This window comes from Sodiomyces alkalinus (assembly GCF_003711515.1).
Source record: "Sodiomyces alkalinus F11 unplaced genomic scaffold SODALscaffold_1, whole genome shotgun sequence".
In the NCBI taxonomy this organism is placed as follows: Eukaryota; Fungi; Ascomycota; class Sordariomycetes; order Glomerellales; family Plectosphaerellaceae; genus Sodiomyces; species Sodiomyces alkalinus.
The window spans coordinates 3502907-3527068 of NW_021167079.1; the positions used below are offsets into that span (position 1 = coordinate 3502907).

The following is a 24162-nucleotide window of genomic DNA, read 5'->3' on the forward strand; positions in this document are numbered from 1 at the left end:
CGATCATAATAGACTTCGTAACAGGATATCCAGTATCTAAAGATCTAGTAACAGGAACCGCCTATAATAGTATATTCGTGATTATCGACCGATTCACGAAATACACTCTTTATATTCTATATATTAAAAACACTATAGCAGAAAAACTAGTAAGTATCTTTATCGACCGCCTAATCAGGGATTATAGCGCACTAAACGAAATTATCACGGATAAAGATAAGCTTTTTACTAGTAACTTCTAGAAAGCAGTTATAAGCCAGCTAGGAACGAAATATAAGTATTCGATAACGTTTCACCCTATAACGGACGGATAAACCGAAATCATAAACCAAGTCCTAGAATAGTACCTACGATACTATATAGGGTACGAATAAGATAATTAGGTATAATACCTGCCACTTATATAGTTTATATATAATAGCTCGTTAAACGAGTTAATAAAGAAAACACCGTTCGAAGTAAATTACGGATACACACCGATAGTATTTAGAAAACCTTTAGAAGGACTAGACGCACTAAGAGCGATAAAAACAGTTAAAAGTATAAAAAAACTACACGAAGAACTACGAACCGACCTAGAGATAGTCAGAACACGAATAAGCAGGTACGCGAATTAATTAAGAATTAAGGGACTAACCCTTTCAAAGGGGGACCACATCTACCTTATTCGTAAAAATATTAAGATATAATAACTAAGCGATAAATTAGATTTTAAAAAATTAGGACTATTTAAAATCCTAGAGAAAAAGTCAGATATAAACTATATTCTATTACTACCTCCGATAATAAGGATATATAATAATTTCTATATTTTACTACTTAAACTAGTATTAAAAAACGTAAAAATAATATAAGACACGATCGTGGTCGATATTAGCGATATATATAAAGCAGAACGAATCCTTAATCACCGAGAGACGCTAAACAGTACCGAATATTTTATAAAATAGAAAAACTACGATTATAGCGATAATATATAGGAACCTAAAGAAAACCTGATTAATTATAAGTAACTCCTAAAGTAATACCGACAGAACACTATCAGGACCTAGAACCGGACGCCACGGTCTACGCAAAATTAATATCCAGAAAATCACCCATATTCTACGATAGGATCAGATTCCAGTTAATTATATTAACCGCACCCGCTACCCGTGTATCGACCACCGCTTTGGACTCCTCACGATCCGCCGCCTCTAAAGTATTAAGGGACTTAAGGCCACAGGCTATTATAGTCATACCCTTAGAACGAAGAGACTCCCTCTAACGACGGATTCGGGCTAGACGGGCTAAAGACTTAGAAGCTTCCTTTTATGCCTTCTCTAACGCGCGATAAGCAGATACAAAGGAAGCCTTAGTTACCTCCTCCTCCGCTTTAAGACGCTCTATTTCCTTATTAATACGTATTACTAGGGAGAGCGGTTAGTAAGAAAAAAACGGCTCGCGGAGAATAGGAAAACACCTATAAGAAGATAGAGGGATACCTAAACTATCGTATAAACGACCACGACGAATATATTCCTTATAATAAGAGATACTCTCGATTATAAGGCACCGGAGGCCTTTCGACTCGTAAAAGGAATAAGGCATAACTTCTACTCTAGAAAGCTTAATAGTACGCGATAACTTAATTCGATACTACGTCTTATAAGAAAGCTACGATTTCTATATACGACCGGATATAATAGTTAGCTATAAGAGAAAAGAAGAAAACCCGGGGGGTTATAAACCCGGGGTAGGCGACCTATTTATACGACCGCTAGGATAACGCTTAGAAGGGGGAAGGTAATATTACGGCTAGTAGACCTAATATACACTAAGAATATATTAGTGTGTAACGTACTAGGGCGGTTAGCGTACTAGGGCGTAACTAGAAGATAACTCAGGATAATATTATATACTAAGTCACGTGATAGATAACCGGTATAGTATATACCTGCACAGGGAACCTATTAGTATAGGAGGATCACTAAGATCACTAGGGGTCACTTAGTCCGAGAAATGATCCGGCGTGATCCCGAACCAGGAGATCACCAGGACACCCGTGATCCCGTAGATATATATGCCAGCACATCCTAGGTCTTACTTCTATTAGAGAACAAGACATCAATTAATCTAAGTCTTCACCTGGACCATTAGTCTACGCTCGACTCTACCTTATGAAGAAGACGCCTAGTCTTTACGACGTAACTACGACCAGACACTACGAACGATAGTTACTACTCTTTAGTTAACATCCTCTTCTTATTTTAAACTAAAACCCCGACGCCAGTCCCCTATCGTCCGCTATACTATAAAGGACCGGAAGCCGTCGTAATACTAGTATAATAAGAATTAGTAGCGCCCTATTAGTGCCGAGCTAATACCGCCGGGGTCCCGGCTTATAGGACCCCTATTAATACTTAACTAGTTCGCTATACTATTCTATTCCCGCTCCGGTCTCGTGTCGGTGCTATCGATATTTTCGTAGGCCTTTATAACTTTAAGGGTAAGGCGAAAGTCCTTAAGCCTCTTCCGTTATAGAAACTACCTTATAACTACCCCGGCCTTAGTATCATATTCTAGTATATCGTATAAATCTCCTCTAGTTATAAATAGCCTCCCTACAGTACTAAAGAGGTCCTTACGGTCCTCCTTAGTTACCTCCTAGCACTAGAGTACTACGTGCTCCGCTATTTCCGCCCCTTTATCCCTACAAGGACACCGCGGTAATAGGAAGTCCGGTACCCTCGCTTTAGCTAGGAATACTTATAGGCCTAGGTTTTCTAATCTAATCTAGGTAAGTGCGGAGTTTTATAGCTTAAGGAGCCCTTTATATTTCCGGAGGGAGTATTATATTAGGGGGCGGCTTAGTGCCGCTACGGTATAGGTATAGGGCCGCCGTGCTTTTATCTAGGCTTAACCCTATTCCCTTATAAAGTCCTTCCGCGGGGGTACGGTTCCGGCTTAGGTTATTAGGGCGGTAAGCTATACTATCCACGCGAGGGCGGTATAAGTCCTATAGTACCAGTTCGGTGTTATTAGGGCTCTCGCCGTAGTATATACTTCGGCTAATATCTTATTCTTAGTCCCTTTTTCCTATATCCGGAGGATCTTTTAGGCACTTAGGCTTAAGAGGTATAGGTTAAGGAGGGGGATAAAGGTCTCTTTTTCGAGGACCCTAACTAGCATAGCCCTATAGGCTCCGGCCACTAGTCTAAGGCACCGGTTCTACATCGCTATAAGTGCCGCTACGGGGCTATACTAGGGGCTAGCCCCTATCTTATAAACGGCCGAGGCGTAGTAAGCCACTATTAGTCTTACTACTACGAGGTATAGTCTTCTTATATCCGCGAAGCTATACCCCTACGCTACCGTATTAAGCCTTAAGACGGCGTATATTCATATAGCTAGTCGGCTTTTTACCTTTTTAGCGTATTATCGGAAATCGAGTGTCTTATTAAGCTATGCGCTTAGGAGCCTTATCGCCTCTGCTATTAGCACCGAAATAACGCTAAGGGGGAGCGGGGTAAAGGAGGGTTAGCGTGACTTTATAAAGGGGATATAGACGTATTTAGCTAGTTCGAATTATAGCCCGCTTACTATCTCTTAGTTTAAGTATATCCGCTACGCGGCGGTAAGGCGGTACCACGTCTATACCTCTATTCTACTAAAGGCGGTAATATTCGTATCGTCTATAAAGCCCGCTACTATCGTTTTAGGGACCCTTTTTAATTCCTCGTAGAGGGTAAAAATATAGAGGATAAAAAGAATAAAGGAGATTAGGGAGCCTTAGGGTATATCCCCGTAGAGGTGCCGTGGGGGGGCCGTTTCGCTATTAAATAGTAGTTAGGCTATACGGTCTTAAAGCAAGCTACTAATTAGGGTAATAAGCTACTAGGGGAGGCCTTTCCTTTTAAATACCTCGAGGAGGTAAGAGTAGGGGATAGTATCGAATATTCCTTTAATATCTAGTTAGAATATTAAAACGGTACCGCTATAGGCCTAACTCGCTCTTGTAGCCTCCGTGACTCTCTATACTACTATCTGTATACTCCGCCCGGTCCGGTTACCTGTTTACCCTTCTAGGAGGAGCCGATACTCCTCGGCTACGGCGGCGATACGGTCGGCTAGTATCCCTTTAAGGACCTTACCTATTATATTATATAATAATATCGGTCGCTGGCCCTTTATTATCTCGTAATCGGCCGGCGGCCAACCTTCCTTCTTAAGAACTACCACGATAGCGTAAACCTTTTCGAGAAATAGCCCGCTTTAAGGCACGCTATAAAGATAGCACTTGGTTTTAGTATAGGGGAGGTCTATATACTTTTAGGAGCCCTATTAAGAGCCTGTTAGGCCCTAGTATCGCCTAGGGTTTAGTCTTCTTAAGGCGCCCCTGCACGTCCGCTACGGTAACGTCGCGGCGGATATCCTAGCTAGGGGCGAATACCGCGCCTAGGAATCTAAGGGCGGTAGGGAGGGGGGTAAGAAGAACTTCCGGTTAAGGACTTCGGCTTTCTTAGCGTGTATAGTGGCTAGGTTATCGTTATCGTCTCGGCGTAGTAGCGGTACCGATAAGGGTCTAATAGTACTCCCCCTTTTATTCATGCCTATTTCTATAATTGCTAAAGGAGGTTATTGCTTTTTCTAGTCTTATATAGCAGGTATCGCTAGTATAGCTGCTTCGCTACCGTAACGGCTTTATCGCGGCGTTTCTCCGTTTCCTAGAACTTATCCGATCGGTTCGAACTTATATATTAAAACATAGCCTAAAATTTATAGATACTACTATAGAACCCTTCTAGTAAAAGTATTTAGTATTAAAGATATTAATAAATAATATATATATATAAGGAACTAAGTGGCATAGTGGATTAGCACTATATATAATCGGGGATACGCTCGGATCGCCGAGTACTCGGCGAGACTAAATTACCACGTCAGCGTAGAGGGGGAAAAGTCCCCTATTCCTCCTTAAGTTAAAGTCTTAATAATATATAACTGTTAAGTCTGAATGGTATTATCCGTTACGGTGTATCTTTTCCCTGGTATTATAGCCTATTCCTTAATAAATTCTTTAACTTCTATACCTACGAGATTACCGGGCCGAAGATACTATTAAAGCGGACTTTACGAAGCATTACCGACGCCGAGAGGGCGGATACGGGCGTGTAATAAGAAGAGCCTATTTAAGGTATCGAAAAGCGATAGGATAATAATAACGATACGGCCTTATCGTTATCCCTTAGTTTAGTACGAACGCGGACGTTATCCGTGGATAGTCGTCCACGGTGACTCGATATCGAATAAGCGAGGAGCGCCGAACGGTTAGCGAGCTACGCGTCTTCCGACCGTATAAGGGAACCGTCCCCAATAACCACTAAGAACCTATTCGCCCTGCTAGCGCGTTAGGTGTAGTAGCAGTAAGAGTTTAACCAGCAGATACAGAGGCAGAACAAAGCTATCCTATAAAGGCTTATCGAACGCCTAGCGATAAAGCGCGAATATAAAAAACTACCGGTGTATAACTATAAGACGCTAGGAGAGAACGCGACCGTTACTAAGATTAACGACTAAGTATCTGCGGTCAAGGCCGGGAACCGTTTTCGGGCAAAGGTCCCTATACTCTAGCTAATTAAATAGGCTTTAATTAAGCTAGAACGCTCCTACTAGATATCGTGGCGGAGCTATAAACGGAAGCTCTTATCGCCTAAATAGGACGATTTTAAGGCGTTCGTTCGGCGAGAACACCTATCCCGCGACTTATAGCACTTCTACTACCGGGAGGAGCTATATAAGTTACGTATTATTAGCGAGATAACGCCGATACAGTTATTCGAATAATAGGATAACTACTATCGCCTATTAGGGTAAAAGACGCACGGCAGCGAAGAGCGTGCGTATAACTATTTTTAACGACTACCCGCACGGTTCCGCGATAAGCTTCGCGAATAACCGGTTAAGCTTAAAGAGGCTTATATAGTAGCGTAGGAGGCGTAGTTATTTTAGAAGACATACTCCCCGAATAATAGGTCCGATAGCCGGAAAAGGTCCTACTCTTACTATTAGAAAGATAACCCGTCGTAGAGGGGACGGTATCCATCCGCTAAACGGTCGGAAGGCACCTTAAAGGGGTAGTAATAAACGACGAAATCTTTATCGTCGATAACCACGCCTAGCGCCTAGAAGACCTTTAGGTTAGATAAACCCTTTAATAGGGAGTACTATAACTATAGTAAAAAGGGATACCGGTCTAAGGACTACTATAGTAAAGACCGTAAAGATGGCGGTAAGGGCTCGGCGAAGAAAAGCGCTAATATAAGTAATATTCAGGCCTAGGGGAATTTAGCCCTTAACGACGATATACGGATTACCGAGATCCTTAGTAGCCCGGGAAACGGATCGGCGTAGTATAGAGGGTAAGCACTATATCCGTAGAAGCCCCGAAATAAGTCCTAGTCGGTGAAGTCGCGCGAGGAGTAGTGTATATTATCCGAGAAGGGCGTAAGGTCGAGCTTAGTATTAACCTCGATACGGGTGTATAAGTCGATATTATTAGCCCGGCGCTAGTAGAACGGTTAAAGTTATAGCTATTAGACAGAATCCAGGCCCCGGCTCTAGAAAGCTTTAATAGCCGAGCGGTGAGTAGTCGCGGAGTATACGGCTTAGTTTTCTATTTAGTAGACTCTAAGGGGAGGCCCCGACTCTTAAAGAGAGTATTTATTTACACGGACCGGCTAAAGGGGTTAGGTCACTTACTATTATCGAATAATAGTATAGGTTAGGAGAGTATCCTAATCGATACGGCTAGCCGAATATTCGGCTTTAGATCGCTCTTTATCGCGGAACCCGAGGCCTAGGTCTAGGAGGTAGTAAAGTAAAGGGCGAAGGCGTACGTTATATATATCACTATAGCCACCGCTATCACGGGTAGCACCCCGGATATAACGATTCCGTTAGTAGACGACGATAAACCACGGCCTAAAGGCGTGCGTTTACCTTCTAGTCTACGATAGTTCGAAGATATATTTTCGGAAAAAGCAGCGAAGGAACTACCTTTATTAAAGAACGCAGAATATTCTATTAACCTGTAAAAGGGGAAGGAGCCTCCGTTTAGGCCCTTATACCCGTTATCGCCCACGCAGCTTAAGAAGCTAAAAGAGTATATCGCCGAAGGCATAATAAGTAGTCGTATTCAGAAATCGACTAGCCTAATAGGGTTATTAGTCTTATGTATACCGAAAAAGGATAGTAGCCTCCGTCTATATATTAACTATTATAGGCTAAACGCTATCACGATTAAGAACCGGTACCTACTCCCACTAATCAGGGAACTACTGGATCGCCTTTTAGGCGCCTAGTACTTTTCGAAGGTCGATATCCGAGACGCCTATTATAGGATCCGGATTAAGAAAGAGGACCGCTAGAAAACTATATTTAGAACACGGTATAGACATTTTAAGTACACGGTTATGCTATTCGGGTTAACGAACGCGCCCGTAACGTTTTAGGCGTACGTTTACCGAGTACTCGCCGGTTTACTTAATATCTACTATATCGTATACCTTAACGATATCCAAATCTACTCCCGTACTAAGGATGAATACACAAAGCACCTATAATAAGTCCTTAGAAGGTTACGGTATTACTAATTATATACTAAACTATTAAAGTGCGAATTTTATAAGGACCGAGTAGACTTCTTAGGGTTTATAGTAAGCCGTGAGAGTATTATAATAGACTTAGAGAGGGTATAAGCGGTAGCCGACTAGCCGGCGCTAGAATCTTTTAGGGATATATAAGTCTTCCTAGGATTCGCGAATTTCTATAGGAGATTTATCGAGGGGTACTTAAAGGTTATAATACCCCTATCCGCGCTACTAAAGGGTAGTAAGGCCGGCGTAAAGAAAAGGCCGTTCTATTTTCCGCCGGAGGCTTAAGAAGCTTTTAAAAGACTAAAGGTCGCCTTTAGCTTGGCGCTTATTCTACGCTATTAGAACCCCGTACTAGATTCTAGAATCGAGATAGACGCGTCGGATAAAGTAGTATCCGGGATTTTAAGTTAGAAGTATAACTCGTAGTAGCGACTAATCGCCTACTATTTGCGGAAACTCACCGATATAGAATAACGGTAGGCTATAAGATAATAGGAGTTATAAGCTATCGTGGAAAGCTTAGAGTATTAAAGACACTACCTTAAAGGTATAGAGCAGGCGTTCACAGTCCTAATAGACTATAAAGCCCTAAAGAGTATACTACGGGCGCTAGTGCGAGACCTTTGCGGAAAGCTTACTAGATAGGTATATCGGCTTATATATTTTAATTTCGAAGTATAGTATTGCCCGGGAAAGATAAACCCGGCGGATAGTCTATCTAGGAGGCTAGACTATATAGGGGGGGAAATATCCTATAGCGATATCCTCCCTATCCTCTTTAGTAAGCTAAGTCTAATTAATAATATATAGGCGAGCGTTCGCCGATAGATCGTATAAATCCACGCTACCTTAGAAAAGGCGGTTCTTTTCGTATATATACAGGCCGCTAGGAGGTTACTTTAGGAGAAGGACCTTAGACCTAAGAGATAACGGGTTACTCCGCTAAGCGAAGACGTCGCGTAGCTAAGCTCTAGAGTAGGGCGATAAAGGTAATAGCTACCTCTAAGCCTAGAAGACGGCACCTCGTGTATTATTATCGTAGTAATCACATAGGCTAAGAAAACCCGCGGTAATAATACGACGGCCCGGCGGGCCTTTACCGACTATACGCCGGAGGAGGAGACTAAGGCTAGGGTTACTATAATCCCGGATTAGTATATCCTATACTCTATAGTACGGGAGCTTATTAGGGGCAAAACGGTAAATCGTCTTATATCTAGCGAAGAGTTTAAGTAGTTAATTAGAGGGCTATAGACTACTAACGCTAACTATATATCTTTAGCGGCGAATATTCGATAAAAGACTAGAAAAAGAGCGGGGTACTCTCTCGATAAAAATAGTATACTACGTTATAGGGGAAGACTAGTAATCCCCGAGAAGGTAATAATTCGGAAGGAGATTCTACGCTAACACTATAATAACCTCCGTACAGGGTATATAGGTGCGAATAAGACACTAAAGCTAGTATCGAGGAAATTTTATTAGGTTAACCTAGCGTATAACGTTCGCGAATACGTCGCTGTATACTCGGCTTATTAAGGCGCTTAGGTACTAAGGCATAAACGGCACGGATAATTATAGTCGCTACTACTACCGTTATACCCGTTTTAAAAGATCGCTATAGACTTTATCACGGGTTTCCTACCCGTGAAGGGCAGGGACGGTTAAACCTATAACGCCGTACTAGTAATCGTCAACCGCCTAATAAAGTACGCACTTTTCGTGCTAACCTATAAGATACTTATAGCACCCTAGTTAGCTACTATCCTTTATAGCGAGGTTAAATATTATTTCGGGAGCCTAAAGGGAATTATAAGCGATAGGGATAAGCTTATCATAAGTCGGTTTTAGGAAAAGTTCTGCCGTGAAAGGGCGACTACTCGCCGACTATCTACTATATTCCACCCTTAAACGGATTGGCAGACTAAACGGACGCACTAAACGCTACTTAAGTTCCTAAAGATAATAGGAGCGGAGGCCGCTAAGTACTAGCCGATCTAGTTACGAGAGGCTAAGTTTATATATAATAATAGCCTATATAGTTCTATTAGGGTATCCCTATACGAGGCACTTTACGGGTATTACCCGAGGATAGTAGAGTACGTTAAACCTAGAGACGATACCACGGTATAAGGCGTTAGAGAACGCGTCGAATAATTAGCGGATATCCGCCGACGGGTCCGCGCCTATTAGGAGGCGGCGGTTAAGACTTAGGCTAAGTATTATAATAAGAGGTATAAGCCTAGGAGTTTCGAAAAAGGAGAATTCGTGGGGCTCGCTACTATTAATTTTCTATTTAAGTCCGGCTTAAAACTCGCGCCGCGGTATATCCGGGTAAAGGTTTTAGAGTGGATCGGCGAGCTAGCGTATAGGGTTCGCTTACTACTATAGTACTTAAGGATATATAACGTGTTTTTGGTATCGCTATTAGAACTATAGAGAGACGGGCTTATAGCCGAAGGTTCGGCGATTAACCTACTACCGCTTATAGAGGAGTAAGACGAGTAGGAAGTCGAGGACGTTATAGCTTATAAGGAGGAATAAAGATAGAAGTTCTACCTCGTAAAATAGGCGGGCTAGCCGGTAAAGTATAATACCTAAGAGCCCGAGGACTACTTAGGAAACGCTCCGGCTATCGTGAAGCGATACTAGAAGTAAAAGAAATATATATATAAAAAGTAGGGCGACTATTAGCGCTAAACGGCCGGTATATAATTAGAAAATATTAGGAGAATTGATACTATCTTATATAGCGGAATAGTGTATAAGGTGAAAATATAGGCTATATATATAGGAGATAACGCTAAGAGACGACTATAAAATAATTTAAATCCTAGCCTTATTAGTATAGTGCCTTACGGCCGCCGATACTATACCTCTTAATTATCGAAACCCTTAAAGGAGTTATTATCGCTACTAATAACGATAACCTCCTCTAAAGGATTAGTATCCCCTATCTTAATATTATCGGAGTTAGGCTTAATACCCTCCTCCTCCATCTCCTCCTCCTCCCCCTTAGATAGGGCGGCCACGGGCGACGACTCGGCGATAGCCTTAGGGCTATTAGCGGCTATAAGCGAGGCGGTAGGGGAGATAACGCTAACGGCGCTAGTATCGCTAGCGGTACTAGCGGCGGTATCGGCGGTATCGGCGGCGGGTAAAGCGGGAAAGGCGGCGTTAGCGGAAGTAGGTAGCGACTACTCGATAATACCCTCTTTATTATCCGAATAAACGTGAACCTAAGGCCTATAGGCGGCGGTGCGGCGGCCGGTAAAGGCGGCGGATATAAGGGGGCGATAATAAGGCTTACTAGCGTTCGCGAGGGCGGCGGCTAGTCCCTATAGGCGAGGGAACGAATTTCTACCGCGCTAGTTAAGGCTAGCGGTTTAAGCCGCACGCTTATCGGGGTATTCCTCGATATCCGCGCCCCGAAGCTTACGGATAGCACGCCGTAACGTGGTAAAGGTGATAAGGCTATAGTCTCTAAGGGGCGTAACTATACCTATAAGGGAATAGGCCTTATCGACCTAAAGGTTATTAACCTAGAAAAGGTTAGTATAAGCTAACCGAACGGCAAATAATAGGTATAAACCCGTATTATTAGGTCGATAGTTAATAAAGACAGAATCGATGATAGTTCGTCGAGTATAAGACGATTAGTGTTAGCGGCGGCGGGAGGGCGAGTAGCTTTATCTAAAGCTTTACGGAACTATTTATATACGGCCTAAAGCCGTAGATAAAAGCGGCGCCGACTAATCGGCGTTAGCTCTTCGTTAGCCTCCTTCTAGAGGACGCTAGTAGTAATATTCCAAATAGTCTAGGTAGCTCCTAAAAGGCCGTTAGAAATCTAAAAACGCTTTAGAAGCCGAATATTCGGCGAAGGTAAGGAGAAACTTATAGATATACACGCCTAATACGAATAAAGATAAACGACGTACCTATATACGTTAGAGTTAGAGTGGTTAATATAATCTATATAAATATCGCTAGCCAGGGAAGCTATATAACGACTATAAGGCGGATCGTTAGAAAAGCTCCCTAGCTACCTATTATCGGTATTATAGGGTATACGACGTAACTCTCGGGTAATACCGAGTAGAAGAGATATATTAGTGATTAGTCGACGTTAGGAATTAAAAAGGATATAATAGCGATTATTCGGCTATAATATAGATTTAGATATAAATATAAATATATAGTAAACCAAAACGTAATATAAAGAATAAGGATTATGTAAGGAAAAGGAAGAAGAGAAGAATAACTACGAGGGAGCTATAAGAACTTTTATCTACGAGGCGAATAGTCGCCTTAATTACGAATCCGGCCGGAGAGGGAGTAAGTATAAAGAATAGTAAGAATAAATCTAGTAACACTATACACCACGATAATACAGGAAGGTATAACGATAAGCGGGATATTATAAAACGCGGCGAGTAATCGCCGGCTATTACGCGGAACGCTAGAAAAGGGAATAGTATTTAGTAAGCGAGTCGGCTATATAATTACCGCCGACGGTTTACCGATTACTTAACGATACGTGGAAGGAAGTCGTGATATTTAGAAGGAGGTACGTAGCCTTACCGGTGCCGACTAATTATAAGCGCCGACCGGATAGCAGAGTTCGTATAAGGCTAGAGTCACATGCACGTTTTGCCCGGTAGGGGGAATAGAATAGGCCTAAGGGACTAGCCCCGTTAGAGAGGGGATAATATAAGGAACTAAGTAGTATAGTGGATTAGCACTATGTATAATCGGGGATACGCTCGGATCGCCGAGTACTTAGCGAGACTACATTACCACGTTAGCGTAAAGGGGGAAAAGTCCCCTTTTCCTGCTTAAGTTAAAGTCTTGATAATATATGACTGTTAAGTCCGAATAGTATTATCCGTTACGGTGTATCTTTTCCCTGGTATTATAGCTTATTCCTTGATAATATAAGCCTATATAAAGATTTAGTAGGGGGGTATTTTACCTTTAGTTATATTATATAAACTAGTATATATAGTATTAGATAAGTAATAGATATACATAGTATAGAGTTTGAAGTTATTTATAGTACTTACTTTATACCTTTACCTATATCTATTAATTTATAAGTAATATATTACTCTTACTTAGAATTTCGTATACAATATATAGTAATACTAATAAAATTAAATCTATAACTTCTAAGCTATATTATAGCTCTTCTACTAAGCCTATATTAAAACTATAAACAGAATATTAGTACTTGACCTTTAATCTATATAAGGTTTTAATTTTATAATTTTATAATATTTACTTTTTTATTTTATATAATAGCAGGGGTCTAAAAAGCAGTGTTTTAGTGTAAAGTGGTATCCGAAATAGGGGTACGTCCTAGAGGGGGGGTGGGCATTTTAATGTTTATGGTGTGTGTCTACTAATGTTTTTTTGGTTTTTCTTAAGTTGTTACAGTGCCTCCTGTGATTTGCCGTATGAGGTTACAAAGCTTGAAGGATGCAAGTGAAGTGTACAGGGCGCACTGTACCTGCACCAAGGAAGCGACTCGGAAAATTTATGATTGGCAGGCCATAAGCGAGGCCGGGGAATGCCCTTTCATGGTGTTAATTACCTTAGATATTATGGCTTACCTCTTATACTGTCCGTCTTCCGTACGGACATTTATGATTACTCCGTCCTTATATTTACAGGTAGGTCATCAAATCGCACGAAGTACTTTTGCATCTGTTACATGTACGTACGGATTGTCTATCTACCTTGGGTACCTAAGGTTTGTAGGTAATTACCACCCCAGGCCGTTTCATGCCATGAACTCGTCGGTCAACTCACCTGCCAGATAGCAACCCTGAGACGCCTTGGAATGCGTACGTTGCTTTCCAATCGCCTTCGAGCCGCTGGCATATAGTTTCCTCGCATAGAAGCATGTTGGAAAAGACTTGAGAAGTGATAGTCTATGGCGTATTTAACCCCGTCCTCGTCAAACTTATCGCAATAGGGCTTAGCGTCAGGTCCATCCCACCACTCTACGTGGGATGCAGCCATGAGATCCGAAGATGCATGCTCGCTACCTACCTAGGAAGGTAGCTGTCGGGATATTTGTTGTAAACATCCGCGATGCCTACCTTTGACGGAGTGCTGGCTAATATTCTGCTCGACACGCAGAGTGAGGGGGGTACCTTAGGTAGTCATCCGGACGGAGCATGTATTGGGTGGACTTCTGACAGACAGTCACCCTGGACTTGTTAACTCTCAACGAGTACCTATACGAACTCCCTACGCTCCGTCGAATATCATTTGAAGTCGAGTGCAGCCCGAGTTTCCGCTTGTATGCGACAAATAGTGTTAGAAAGAAAAATACAAGATCACATATGTAACAACCGTTCCCGTTTCAACATGCCGCGGTAATGGAGACGTCTTGATCTCACCTCTACTCTCGCCCTTACCCTTCTTGGAGCTGAACTTCCGGGCCCGGCACCTCGCCGCCTATGTTTTTTTGGTCTGTGTCCCGAGATGCCCCTGAGGAGCCTACCTTGTAAAGCTCGTTTACGTTGAATTTCCTCAACTGAACCCATTCACTCCCGTCGACCACGCTCATGCCACAGAAATTCTGGCACGGGATTTGTTAGACTGGACCACACACTGACTCTCATCATCTCGTCTTCCTTTCTCTTCACGTTTCCATCTTTTTCTTCTTTCCTGGTTTCTGCTTGGGGGAGAAGAGACGAGGAGTGGTTGGGGGAAAGGGCGAATAATGAAATAAAAAAAAAACTGCAATAGGGTGGCACTCACTTTAAAAACATCGACAAGGATAACCTTGTCAGGGTTCTCTAAACTGACCCTATGACGGGATCCGATGAGAGAGGCAATGCGTTGGATAAGCTCGCCGTGCTTCAACTCCGTGTTGCTGCGAATGGAGTGCCGGATGGCATACTATAATCGGCCCTCGTGTTAGCACTCATCTCCCAACAGTCTCTTTTCTCAAGTCCTGTCATTCGAGAGAAAGTAACGGGGGATTTACCGAATATGCCGGCCTCTCTTCGTCTCCAGGGTTGCTTGATATCGCTCTATCACTCTCGGTTTCCTCTTGCAGATCGAACCACGGGGCCAGAGCTTTCCTAGCTACTCTCTCCACGCCATTTTCGGACGCCTTATCTAGGATGCTCACGGGAGTCAGGCGATTAATATATCGCGTTTTGCGTTCTCGCAAGTTGGAGCAACACTTGGCGTCTTCGCATATCTTGCGGCAAAAGCTCACCGGATCCACCGGCTCTCGAGTTTTCATGAAGAAAACGCAGTCTATGTCCGCACGAATTGCTTTGAAGAGTCCATTGCTCCTTTTAGGCCCGCCCGCCTTGAACCCCTCGAGCTCTTTCTCAATCGAGGCTTCGATGTCCTCCTCGTCCTGCGACTGGCAATGTTCTCGTGGGGGCGCAATATTATACAGCTTTTCACCGAGCTATGGGTACCCAATTGATAAGCATATGAGAACCAAGTCGGCTACGTGAGCTGGATGCTGGAATGCTTGGGTACCTGGTCACATAGACTCATCAGCTCGCTGATAGCCTTCCTGTCCATGCCACGAGCGAAGGTCACCCAGATGCCCTGATCTCCTACCTGGAGGACGGCATCCCGGTCAGTGAGCATGGCTAATTTGGACTTGTGGGCCGGCGTCTGCCAAGCGCCCAAATTTCCTCCCTTTATGATGATTGTCAGCCCAAGATTCGGAGCTCGAGAAAAAGTGGCTTGGCTAATGACTTAAAGACACCGTAGCTCTCACCTTGCTCCTCTTCAGAGGCCTGGCCCCACTATCGTGTGTTTGTTTGCGCTTGGGATCATCCATTGCATAAATTTCACATTCGCAAAACTAGCTATATGAACGATGTCGGGACGACACAATGCGACTGGGTTAAGAGAATGGCTGTGATGGCCGTTTGATGCAAGGATTTAATTTATCGAGCACCCGGCTCGAAAATTATATACTGTGGAGTGGTCAAACTGGATTGTCGTTACAGTAAGTGCAACCCAGAGAGTGAGGGCTAAAGGTATCTAAGATACCTTATTATAAACTCCAGGTACCTTATGACAGAGTATTACGGAGTACCTAAGGTAATTTATTACTTCGTACTCAGAAAGTACCTTACTCATGTAGGTATTGCGTATCCTCCAATCCCTGTTCGACGGTAGGTACCTTAGTAAGCTGTGTGCCGTTTTCAAGTCAACATCCAGAGGCTTCGATAAAAGCCATCAGAGACCCGTCCGATTATAGGTACGTTGTCCTACCCTATGGAGACGTTAGTCAACACATGAGCTCATGAAATTGGGATGCCCAACCCACTACTGACACGACAACTGGACAGTCAGCCCGTCCTCCATCCTTTTGAGCTGGGTAGTTGAAAGTCGGAAGCCAAAAGCCCAAATAACCGGTGATTAAACCTGGAAAATGAATGTTGGCTCACTGGAAACGATGTTCAATGCATCCCGAGTCTTATCACTTGAAAACATCCAACAAAGCAAAATAATTCGCATCAACATACAGATGAACTGCTTACGATGGGTAATGGCACGTGCCTGATCAACTTTCAAAATGCTGGATCTGTCCAGATACTGCCATGGTTTTCCCGTCGTGGTCAGATATAGTATCATTGCATAGCATAGCGTTGCGAGATAACCTTGTTAAGACTATCTGGAAGCGACGTCCTCGTGGATGTCGAGTTCCAGACCCGGTTCAACACGGGCTTCTTTACTGACCTTGCCACGCATCTTAGTCGTTCTTGATATTTGTTCTTGCACTCTGCTGTGCCGTCAGGACCAAAGACCTCGGCGCGTCATGCTTCCCTACGTGCAGCTCGACCAGCTGCAGACCCTTGAAATCACCGAACTCCTTATCTGTCAACAGCCTCTCCAGCTCATCCTTGATATGAACTCGGTAAGCCCTCGTTTCTCCTTCCGGTGCGCCAAAAACGGCCGGGATATCCTTGTACTTCCATTCGACAATGTCGTTGTACTCGGCATCCATACCGTGAATGAAGCGCTCAATGGTGAACCCCTCGTTGCAAAGGACGAAGCTAGAAATCACAGGTCAGTCACTGACTTCAGAGGTAGAAAGATAGACGGAAGGAGCACTAGACTGACATCGTCACATGCAGCTTGTGGCGTATCATGGTCGATATTTCCTGCACAGTCAGCTGGAGAGAGCCGTCCCCCACGAACAAGATGGTTCTCCTGTCCTGCCCGACATCCTTGGCCGCCAGTGCTGCTCCCTGGCAAGCTCCGACAGACCAGCCAATGCTACCCCAGAGAACTTGGCTCAGCGCGGTGACGCCGGGGGGGAACCTGGTTTCCCAGATTCCAAAATTGGCGGTACCCGTATCGGTGACGACGATGTCGTTGTAGCGGAGGAATTGACCGAACCTAGGCCAGAGCCAAGCCTGGGTTATGGTAGGGGATGGATCTTCCTGACGCGAGGGGACGATATTTTCTACCACCGGCGACGGGACCATGGCAAGTTTGCCGGGGTCAAGCTTCTCAGTGACCTTGCGGAGCACACCTTTCATTTTCACGCCAGGGTATTCCGAGTAACGAACAATGGTATGAGTGCTGTGGAAGTCGATGGTGTTGAGCTGCGAGGTGCGATATGAAAAGCCCGCCGTGTTGAAATCGCTCTATAAGAAAAAAAGAAGCCAGAGTCTGTCAGCGTCATCTGTTCCGGATAATGTTTCATGTGGTGTGGCAAACGTGCCTTCAGCGCTCCGATGGACAAAATAAGATCGGAGGATTCCACTCTGACTTTGGCTTCTGGATTCGAGCCTTCACCTGCATAAACACCCCCATAGTTCGAATGCGTCTCGTCGATGGCGCCCTTCCCCATGGGTGTGACGAAGACGGGCATGTTCGCCTTCTCCAACAGTGCGTGGGTCTCGTCCAAAACCCTATGACGAATTGCGCAGGCATCAACCAACATCACGGGACGTTTAGCCGCGTAGAGGTATTTCAGCACCACGTCTACGACATAGTCCTCTCTCGCTTGGTCGTTTGGGTTCTCCTCCAGGTCAATGGGCTTTTTGAGCCTGGCGCCTTCAATCTTCTTTCGCACCACATCGGTTGGAAGCATGATGTAGACTGGCCGGCTACGAACCCAGCATTTTCGAATCGCGTGGTCGATCTGACTTGCGATCTCGGCCGGAGTGTTGAGCTTTGCAATGTCGCAGGAGACCTCGGAATTCATGTTCGCAAAGACGTTGAAGTCCCCATTGCCGAGTGTGTGATGCAGCAGCATGCCGTTCTGCTGAGACACCGTGGACGGACAACCGACAATGTGGATTATGGGAACATGCTCGGAGAAAGCCCCAGCAATCGCGTTGATGGCAGATAGCTCCCCGACACCAAATGTCGTGATGAGGGCCGAGATGCCCTTGACACGGGCGTAGCCATCGGCAGCATAGCCTTGCAAGCGGTTATTAGTCTAGGGTCCATGTCCCGAGGCCTTCGACCACGGTCTATCAGCTTGTGGGTTTAAGTACTTACCAGCATTCAGCTCATTTACGCTTCCCACCCATTTCAACCCAGTGCTTTGGATATAGTCGAGGGCCACGAGATTGTAGTCTCCGGGCAACCCATGAACTGAGCGCACGCCCACCTCGTACAGCCGCCGGAACAGATATTCACCAACATCTACCGGCTCCTGAAGCAAATCTTTCCCGAGTCCGGACATTGTCTGTCTGATTCAAGGTGTCGACGTTGGGGGATAATGACTGGACGTGTACTACAAAACTAGGATGATACCTACGAAGGGTCCTGAACGGGGAGAAGACAGGCGCTTCTTATACAGGAGGTAGAGTTTTCCGACTAAAACTCTTCGAAAAGTAGCCTCCCGTTGGTGCCCATGTGCAGACAGAAATGTACGGAAGGGCTGGTCGTACGATTATACACCTTCGACCAGACGCGGCGATAGATAAGAGAACAGTCCTACGGTACACACTGGGCCCATATTAGGGCGAGCATCGCCTTGTGTAAGCTCGCGGCCATAGAAAGTCAGCTTGAGATGTGCAAGCTGTATAGTAGTCATGGTGACGTAATGGAACTCACACCACGGGATTCCACAGTTCCCCGCCGCTCTAGACCACAGTGTGTTCTGTGATACGCACATTTATTCGATACCCCGAACATTGGTCGCAAGCCGGACTTGAATCCTACCAGGTAGCTGGTATTAGTAGTCTCCTCTATAGGTCAGTCAAAATGCATTCCACGGATCATATCATGAACGAATATGCAGCGAACTCCTTGTGTATCACCCACCAGGTACAGCCTGATGATAAACTGAGACCATTCTGTCCAACCGCATTGTTGGACCAGGTAGTGCGGGTCGCGCTCATATCCGGAACTCCAAAGTCAGCGCATAGAACTTGGGCGTATATTCTCGGGCGAGTATGTATTAGTAACGGACATATGCCAGGCACGAGGCTGCTGAAAATTGGCCTCCTCCGTACCTCCTCCGTACCTCCTCCGTGAGTTGTGAGGAATGGAGAATGGTCAGTTACCTAAGCGAGTTCAATATTCTAATCCAACAGGAGATGGTTTCCGCTGTCCCGCCCAACACCGAAATTTCACCTGAGACGCCCCTGCTTGCCATATAATACAATCGCCCCGTTCTCATGGCGCCTCATACCCCGTCGAGCCATTACCAGTTCCAGTTCCTGCCTGGTACGTATACGTTCTTCCTGCGCTTCTAATCACAACGCCCGTCTTTCCACCCAGTCCTCCATCTCTCCTCCCACTTGGAGCAATCGAATTCCTTCTTCCCTAGCTTCCGATTTACCTCGTTATGTGCCTCGCAGAGCCAGTTTCCAAACTCTTTCCTACCCTCAACCTTCAGTTTATCCTTTTTCATATAGTCCTGAAAATCCTCCGCACATACCCAACAAGGGTAGAGTCTGCTGAACGTAGCCATGAAGCCTCGTAGGTCGTCCTTTTGCATCCCCGTTGGCTTTTCCGGGTACGTTGCCGCGATAGTGTGAAGCAGTGTCCACGTGCTGTTTCCAAGACGCTCGACATCGGGAGGGCAATCGGCCGGTAGAGTGCCTACATCGCTAACTGTGGTGGTTTTCTGGGTCGCTGTGATGGGACTATCGGTCTTGGCTTTCAGCGACGACTTGGCCTGCGCGGCCCATTGGGCAAAGGATGTGCAGCTGCGGCAGCTATTCGAGCCGGGCGTAACGGTCAACGGTTCTGCCCCAAAGCGTCACTGCCAGACAAGCAGAAAGAAAAGATATTCAGCGTCGTATACTCACGGCTTCCCGTCTTTGCCGATGACAACGCCCTTGGGGAGTGTTTTCGAAGAATCCTCAGCAGAGCCGTTTTCGCTGGGATCAGCGGGCTTGGTGCTGCTTTGTCTGATATCGTCTCCCTCGAGTGCCATCGTGTGACCCAAGGACAATGGCATTCAAGAACAGATTGTTATGGCTCAAAAGTAAGATTGGGGGTGCAAAGACCGAGGACCCAGAGCACCTGTCAGATGCCCACAGCCACCGTATCGAGGTGTGTGGGGCCGGTCACGTGACCTGCCTAGGAACGGAATACTTGTGGGACCGTCGAGAGAGGCACTATATCTGGCTGGAGAGGCACCCAAAAGTGGGGCCGTTCTATCGGACCTATATTTCGATATCGAGGTACAGGAAAAGGTATAATCGTTATCGTATAGGCACACGGACCACGACGTGGTCCCTAGGGGATCTATGCGTGACTAAGGGCTTCGGATCTCGGGGACCTCGGGTATCAGGATATAATAAGGGCGGATACCAGAAAAGACCGGATAGGATGCAAATAATATAGTACCTATAATAGAGTCTTCACCACCTAAATTAAGGGTATAAGAGACTTATACAGATATAACTTAATATAATATATATACACGAGATTTCTACTCTATTAAGTTAATTATATAGGTGCTATTATAGTATACGATAATCGTAGCTACTTTAGGAAAGTAACCTCATATAAAGTACCCTTGTATTTACTACTGAATCTTATATTTCTCGCCTATCCGCACCTACCTTCGTTTAAGCTATAGTAGTTAATTTTTTCTATAGCTAGAGTTTTTGCTATAGCTTAATAATAATAATAATAATAATAATAACAACGCCGAATAAAGCTATCTACGTAGAGTTAGTTATAATAATAGGTAGTAGAAGTCGCCGATAACACTAATAGTAACTGTTAATATTACTAATAATATCTTGTAAGTATATCCTTCGAGTACCTTTATACTCGAATAAAGGATATCTTCCCCGTAAGCCTAGATAAAGGATTACGTTATTATTACGATCTCGATCCTTTAGAAAGAAGGAAAGAATAAAGGATATTAACCCGTTCCCTCGGTTCGGTTCTTCCCTCCTTTATTCTTCTTCTTTATCGCTTTTAGATAATCCACACGCGCGCAGAAACCCTACTATTATAATCCTATTATTACTATCTATTCTTCCACTGCTTTTTATAACTTTCGTCCCTTCCGTTTATCCATAATCTTTAAAAGGTTATAAGCCCGGAAAAGCTTAACTAAAGTCTCGAAATAATATATTCCTTAGTTGCCTACAGTCGTAAGCTAAAAAGTGAATCCCCCGATTCTAAATAATAGTCCCTATTCCTATCTAATATTCCACTCTATCGCATACGCACACGGACTAGAACGTGGTCTATAGGGGATCTAGGGGGGATCCACGCTATGACTAAGGGCTTTGGATATCGGGGACCTCGGGTATCCGGATATAACAGGGGCGGATACTGGAAAAGACCGGATAGGATCTAAATAACTTAGTACCTATAATAGAGTCTTTACTACCTAAATTAAGGGTATAAGAGACTCTCCTAGATATAACTTAATATAATATATATATATAAGATTTCTGCTCTACTAAATTAATTATCTAAGTGCTATTTTACGTGCGATAGTTATAAGCCCGGCTTATAACGCCTAAACGATAGATATTAATAAGGCTACCCCTATTCTACTATAAAAAGTAATTATATCTAGATAAGCACTCTTAAGTAACTACTATCGACCTAATTAGAGTAACTAAGAGATTAATGAACCTACCTATTAATTAACTAACCGATAAACGATAAACTAGTAAAGATATCTTTTAATATATATAACGCTAAATAGAAGGCGACCGCTATTACCCTTATTAACAAGAGGGATTAGATAGTATAGGAGCGCGCTATACGTGGTAAATGTGCCTCCTACTAGGATAACTATCTTAATCTAAAGCTAAGCGATAAGGAGGCTAAAGCCTACCTCCTCTCTATACCTACGCCGCCTAATATTTATAAATATGAAGCCCTTACCGTGGACCCTAACGCGGAGGAGGCCACGGCCATTACCGTTACGGCTACTCCGTCTTCCACTATCACGCTAAAGGGCGATAAGGACGCTACGGACACCGCTACTACCACGGCTATTATAGCCGTTACCACGGCGGCCACAGCTATAGGCAAAAAGAAAACGGCTACCCGCCGGAAAACCATAGCTATAATAAAAAGCCACCGACTAGGACGCCTATGTCTATTAACGACCTCTTTAAAAAGGGGCGTACGCGTTACTTATAAGATCGCTATATATACCGCGAGGAAAAGGTAGACTACGATACGTAGTAGAAGGAGTTTAATAACGTATACTCCTATATCGAAAGGACGGTTTATACTATATTACGTAGCCTTCTAGCCTAGCTATAGGATAATACCGTAAATACCCTATAGGCCTATATTATTCTCCTGCACGCGCACGTAGGACTAACACCTATAGACCTCTATCAGGAAGCCCTAGTCCTATACCGATAATACACTACGCCTATAAAGGCTATACCTAAGGATATAAACACCTAGGTAGTAAGCTAGAAAATAGGGATAATACACTATAAATATATAGGTGTTTTAGAGCTATTAAGCGCGGTCCGGTAGGTAGAAGACGCGTTAAAAGCTATTAGACCTATTACCTAGGAATAAAGTAATAACTACCTAGTAAATAAATACGATACGATTACGGAAAATAAGCTAACGATTAACGACTTCGTAAAGGCTCTACAGGCGGTTCTTAGTAATATAAAGAGCCTATAATCCACCGCTATAAAGCCTAGAGTTAGGAGAGGCACCTTTAATACCCTTAAGAACCTCCCCGATACTAAGCATACTACTAATAATAAAGATAATAAGAAGCGTCCTTATAGTAATACGTCCGTAAAGGCTATCCCTCCCGTAATAAGGAGGCCTTATAAGATATATAAAAATACTTATACTACCGCCGCCTCTTAGTGTATAAGGCTGGATATACGCCCTTATACCTAGTATAGCCGCGAAGATATTACGAAAGTTATAGAAAAGAAGATACGTAACTATAGTTTTAAGAGCAGCGTAGACACCGCGATATAGAAGAGGCGGGAAGCCTTAGAGACTATTAACGCTAATAAGATAGACGAAGTCTAGGAAGATTAACTCTATAATACTACGCCTACTATAATAGTTTATAAAGACTTATCCGTCACCGCGACAGGGGGACCAGGCGCCTACTTAACCTAGGGGGTGGTACGCTATTATCGTACGACAATACTATTAAGATTATAATAAGAATAAGGGGTATCCCTTTCTATTAACTAAGCTAGAGCGCTATTATACTACGCGATCCTAGATTTAGGATTATTAATCTATATCTTTAATAATTAAGGCCGTTTTACGGCTATTAGACTACCCACGGATACTTTATCTTTATCCTTTTAAGTAGGTATTTATAAGGCTTTTATCCTCGGATACAGAGACGTTAAGCTACGTATGTAATCCCTATTAGGTATAAAGAGGCTATTACGCCTCTATACTATCGTATACTATAAGGAATTCGTTACTGATACCGTCTCGGAATACTAGCTACGCCTATAAGGTTACCGCTAGGATACCGTAAACGATACTATTATTAGCTCTGCCGATAACCGGCCTATCTATAAGCTACTAGATATCTATGGCTAGTATATAATCAAGCGCGCGGAAGCCACGGCCGCTACCGCGTTCGCGGTCTCGGTAAGGCACCCCCGCGATAACCCGTATAGAAGATCACGATAACCGCAGTAACCGTAGAAGACTACAGTATAACGGTGGTATAAACGCCTCGGCCCCTACGGCACTAATACTCTTATAAAGATTGTCGACGTTATTTAGGGGGTAAAGATAAAGGGACCTCGTATAACGGACTATAACGCGTATAGGTAATCGTAAATACCTATATAGATCCGGCGAATACTATCCCCTTACCCGTTAAGGCCCGGAGAGGCCCTAGCTATTCATTTCTATAATCTACAAAAGGCGGAGTCGTTAGTAGGCGGCCTATATAAGCCTATTATAGTTGTTATAGATATATATATAGGTTATACGTGGAATTACTACCTATAGAAGAGAGACTAAGGCTTTATCTTATACGCGCTAAAGGATATTTTTACCCTGCTTAAGACCTAATTCGACGCTAAGCTATATATCCTACGGGCCGATTCTAAGATACTTTAGCACC

At 43.9% G+C, this 24162-nt stretch overlaps 3 protein-coding genes across 3 annotated transcripts; all 3 read right to left on the reverse strand.

Moving 5' to 3' along the window:
* Positions 1-13871: 13871 nt before the first annotated feature.
* SODALDRAFT_326861 (hypothetical protein) lies at positions 13872-15631 on the reverse strand. Its single transcript, XM_028610283.1, has 5 exons — positions 15397-15631; positions 15150-15314; positions 14638-15075; positions 14409-14549; positions 13872-14226 (listed from the first exon to the last, which is right to left on the reverse strand). The coding sequence occupies exons 1-5, from the start codon at positions 15457-15459 to the stop codon at positions 14059-14061; spliced, it is 975 nt and encodes a 324-aa protein (XP_028470515.1). The 5' UTR covers positions 15460-15631; the 3' UTR covers positions 13872-14058.
* A 553-nt stretch (positions 15632-16184) lies between these two features.
* Positions 16185-18618, reverse strand: SODALDRAFT_326863 (pyruvate decarboxylase). Its single transcript, XM_028610284.1, has 4 exons — positions 18144-18618; positions 17359-18062; positions 16752-17281; positions 16185-16684 (listed from the first exon to the last, which is right to left on the reverse strand). Exons 1-4 carry the CDS (start codon positions 18328-18330, stop codon positions 16381-16383), a joined length of 1725 nt encoding a protein of 574 aa, XP_028470516.1. The 5' UTR covers positions 18331-18618; the 3' UTR covers positions 16185-16380.
* A 726-nt stretch (positions 18619-19344) lies between these two features.
* Positions 19345-20034, reverse strand: SODALDRAFT_267189 (augmenter of liver regeneration; the record flags this gene model as incomplete). The annotated part of the gene is made up of 2 exons (XM_028607536.1): positions 19345-19813; positions 19907-20034. 2 exons carry the CDS (start codon positions 20032-20034, stop codon positions 19345-19347), a joined length of 597 nt encoding a protein of 198 aa, XP_028470517.1.
* Positions 20035-24162: the final 4128 nt, after the last annotated feature.

What these genes read in the sequence shown, in the direction of transcription:
- SODALDRAFT_326863 (XM_028610284.1), bottom strand. Translation starts at nt 18,330, where the DNA reads ATGTCCGGACTCGGGAAAGATTTGCTTCAGGAGCCGGTAGATGTTGGT. An exon ending in CGTAAATGAGCTGAATGCTG is followed by an intron (nt 18,063 to 18,143) that starts GTAAGTACTTAA and finishes ACCGCTTGCAAG; the next exon opens with GCTATGCTGCCGATGGCTAC. An exon ending in CACAAGCTGCATGTGACGAT is followed by an intron (nt 16,685 to 16,751) that starts GTCAGTCTAGTG and finishes TGTGATTTCTAG; the next exon opens with CTTCGTCCTTTGCAACGAGG.
- SODALDRAFT_326861 (XM_028610283.1), bottom strand. Translation starts at nt 15,459, where the DNA reads ATGGATGATCCCAAGCGCAAACAAACACACGATAGTGGGGCCAGGCCT. An exon ending in GGCCTCTGAAGAGGAGCAAG is followed by an intron (nt 15,315 to 15,396) that starts GTGAGAGCTACG and finishes ATCATCATAAAG; the next exon opens with GGAGGAAATTTGGGCGCTTG. An exon ending in AAGAGAGGCCGGCATATTCG is followed by an intron (nt 14,550 to 14,637) that starts GTAAATCCCCCG and finishes GGCCGATTATAG; the next exon opens with TATGCCATCCGGCACTCCAT.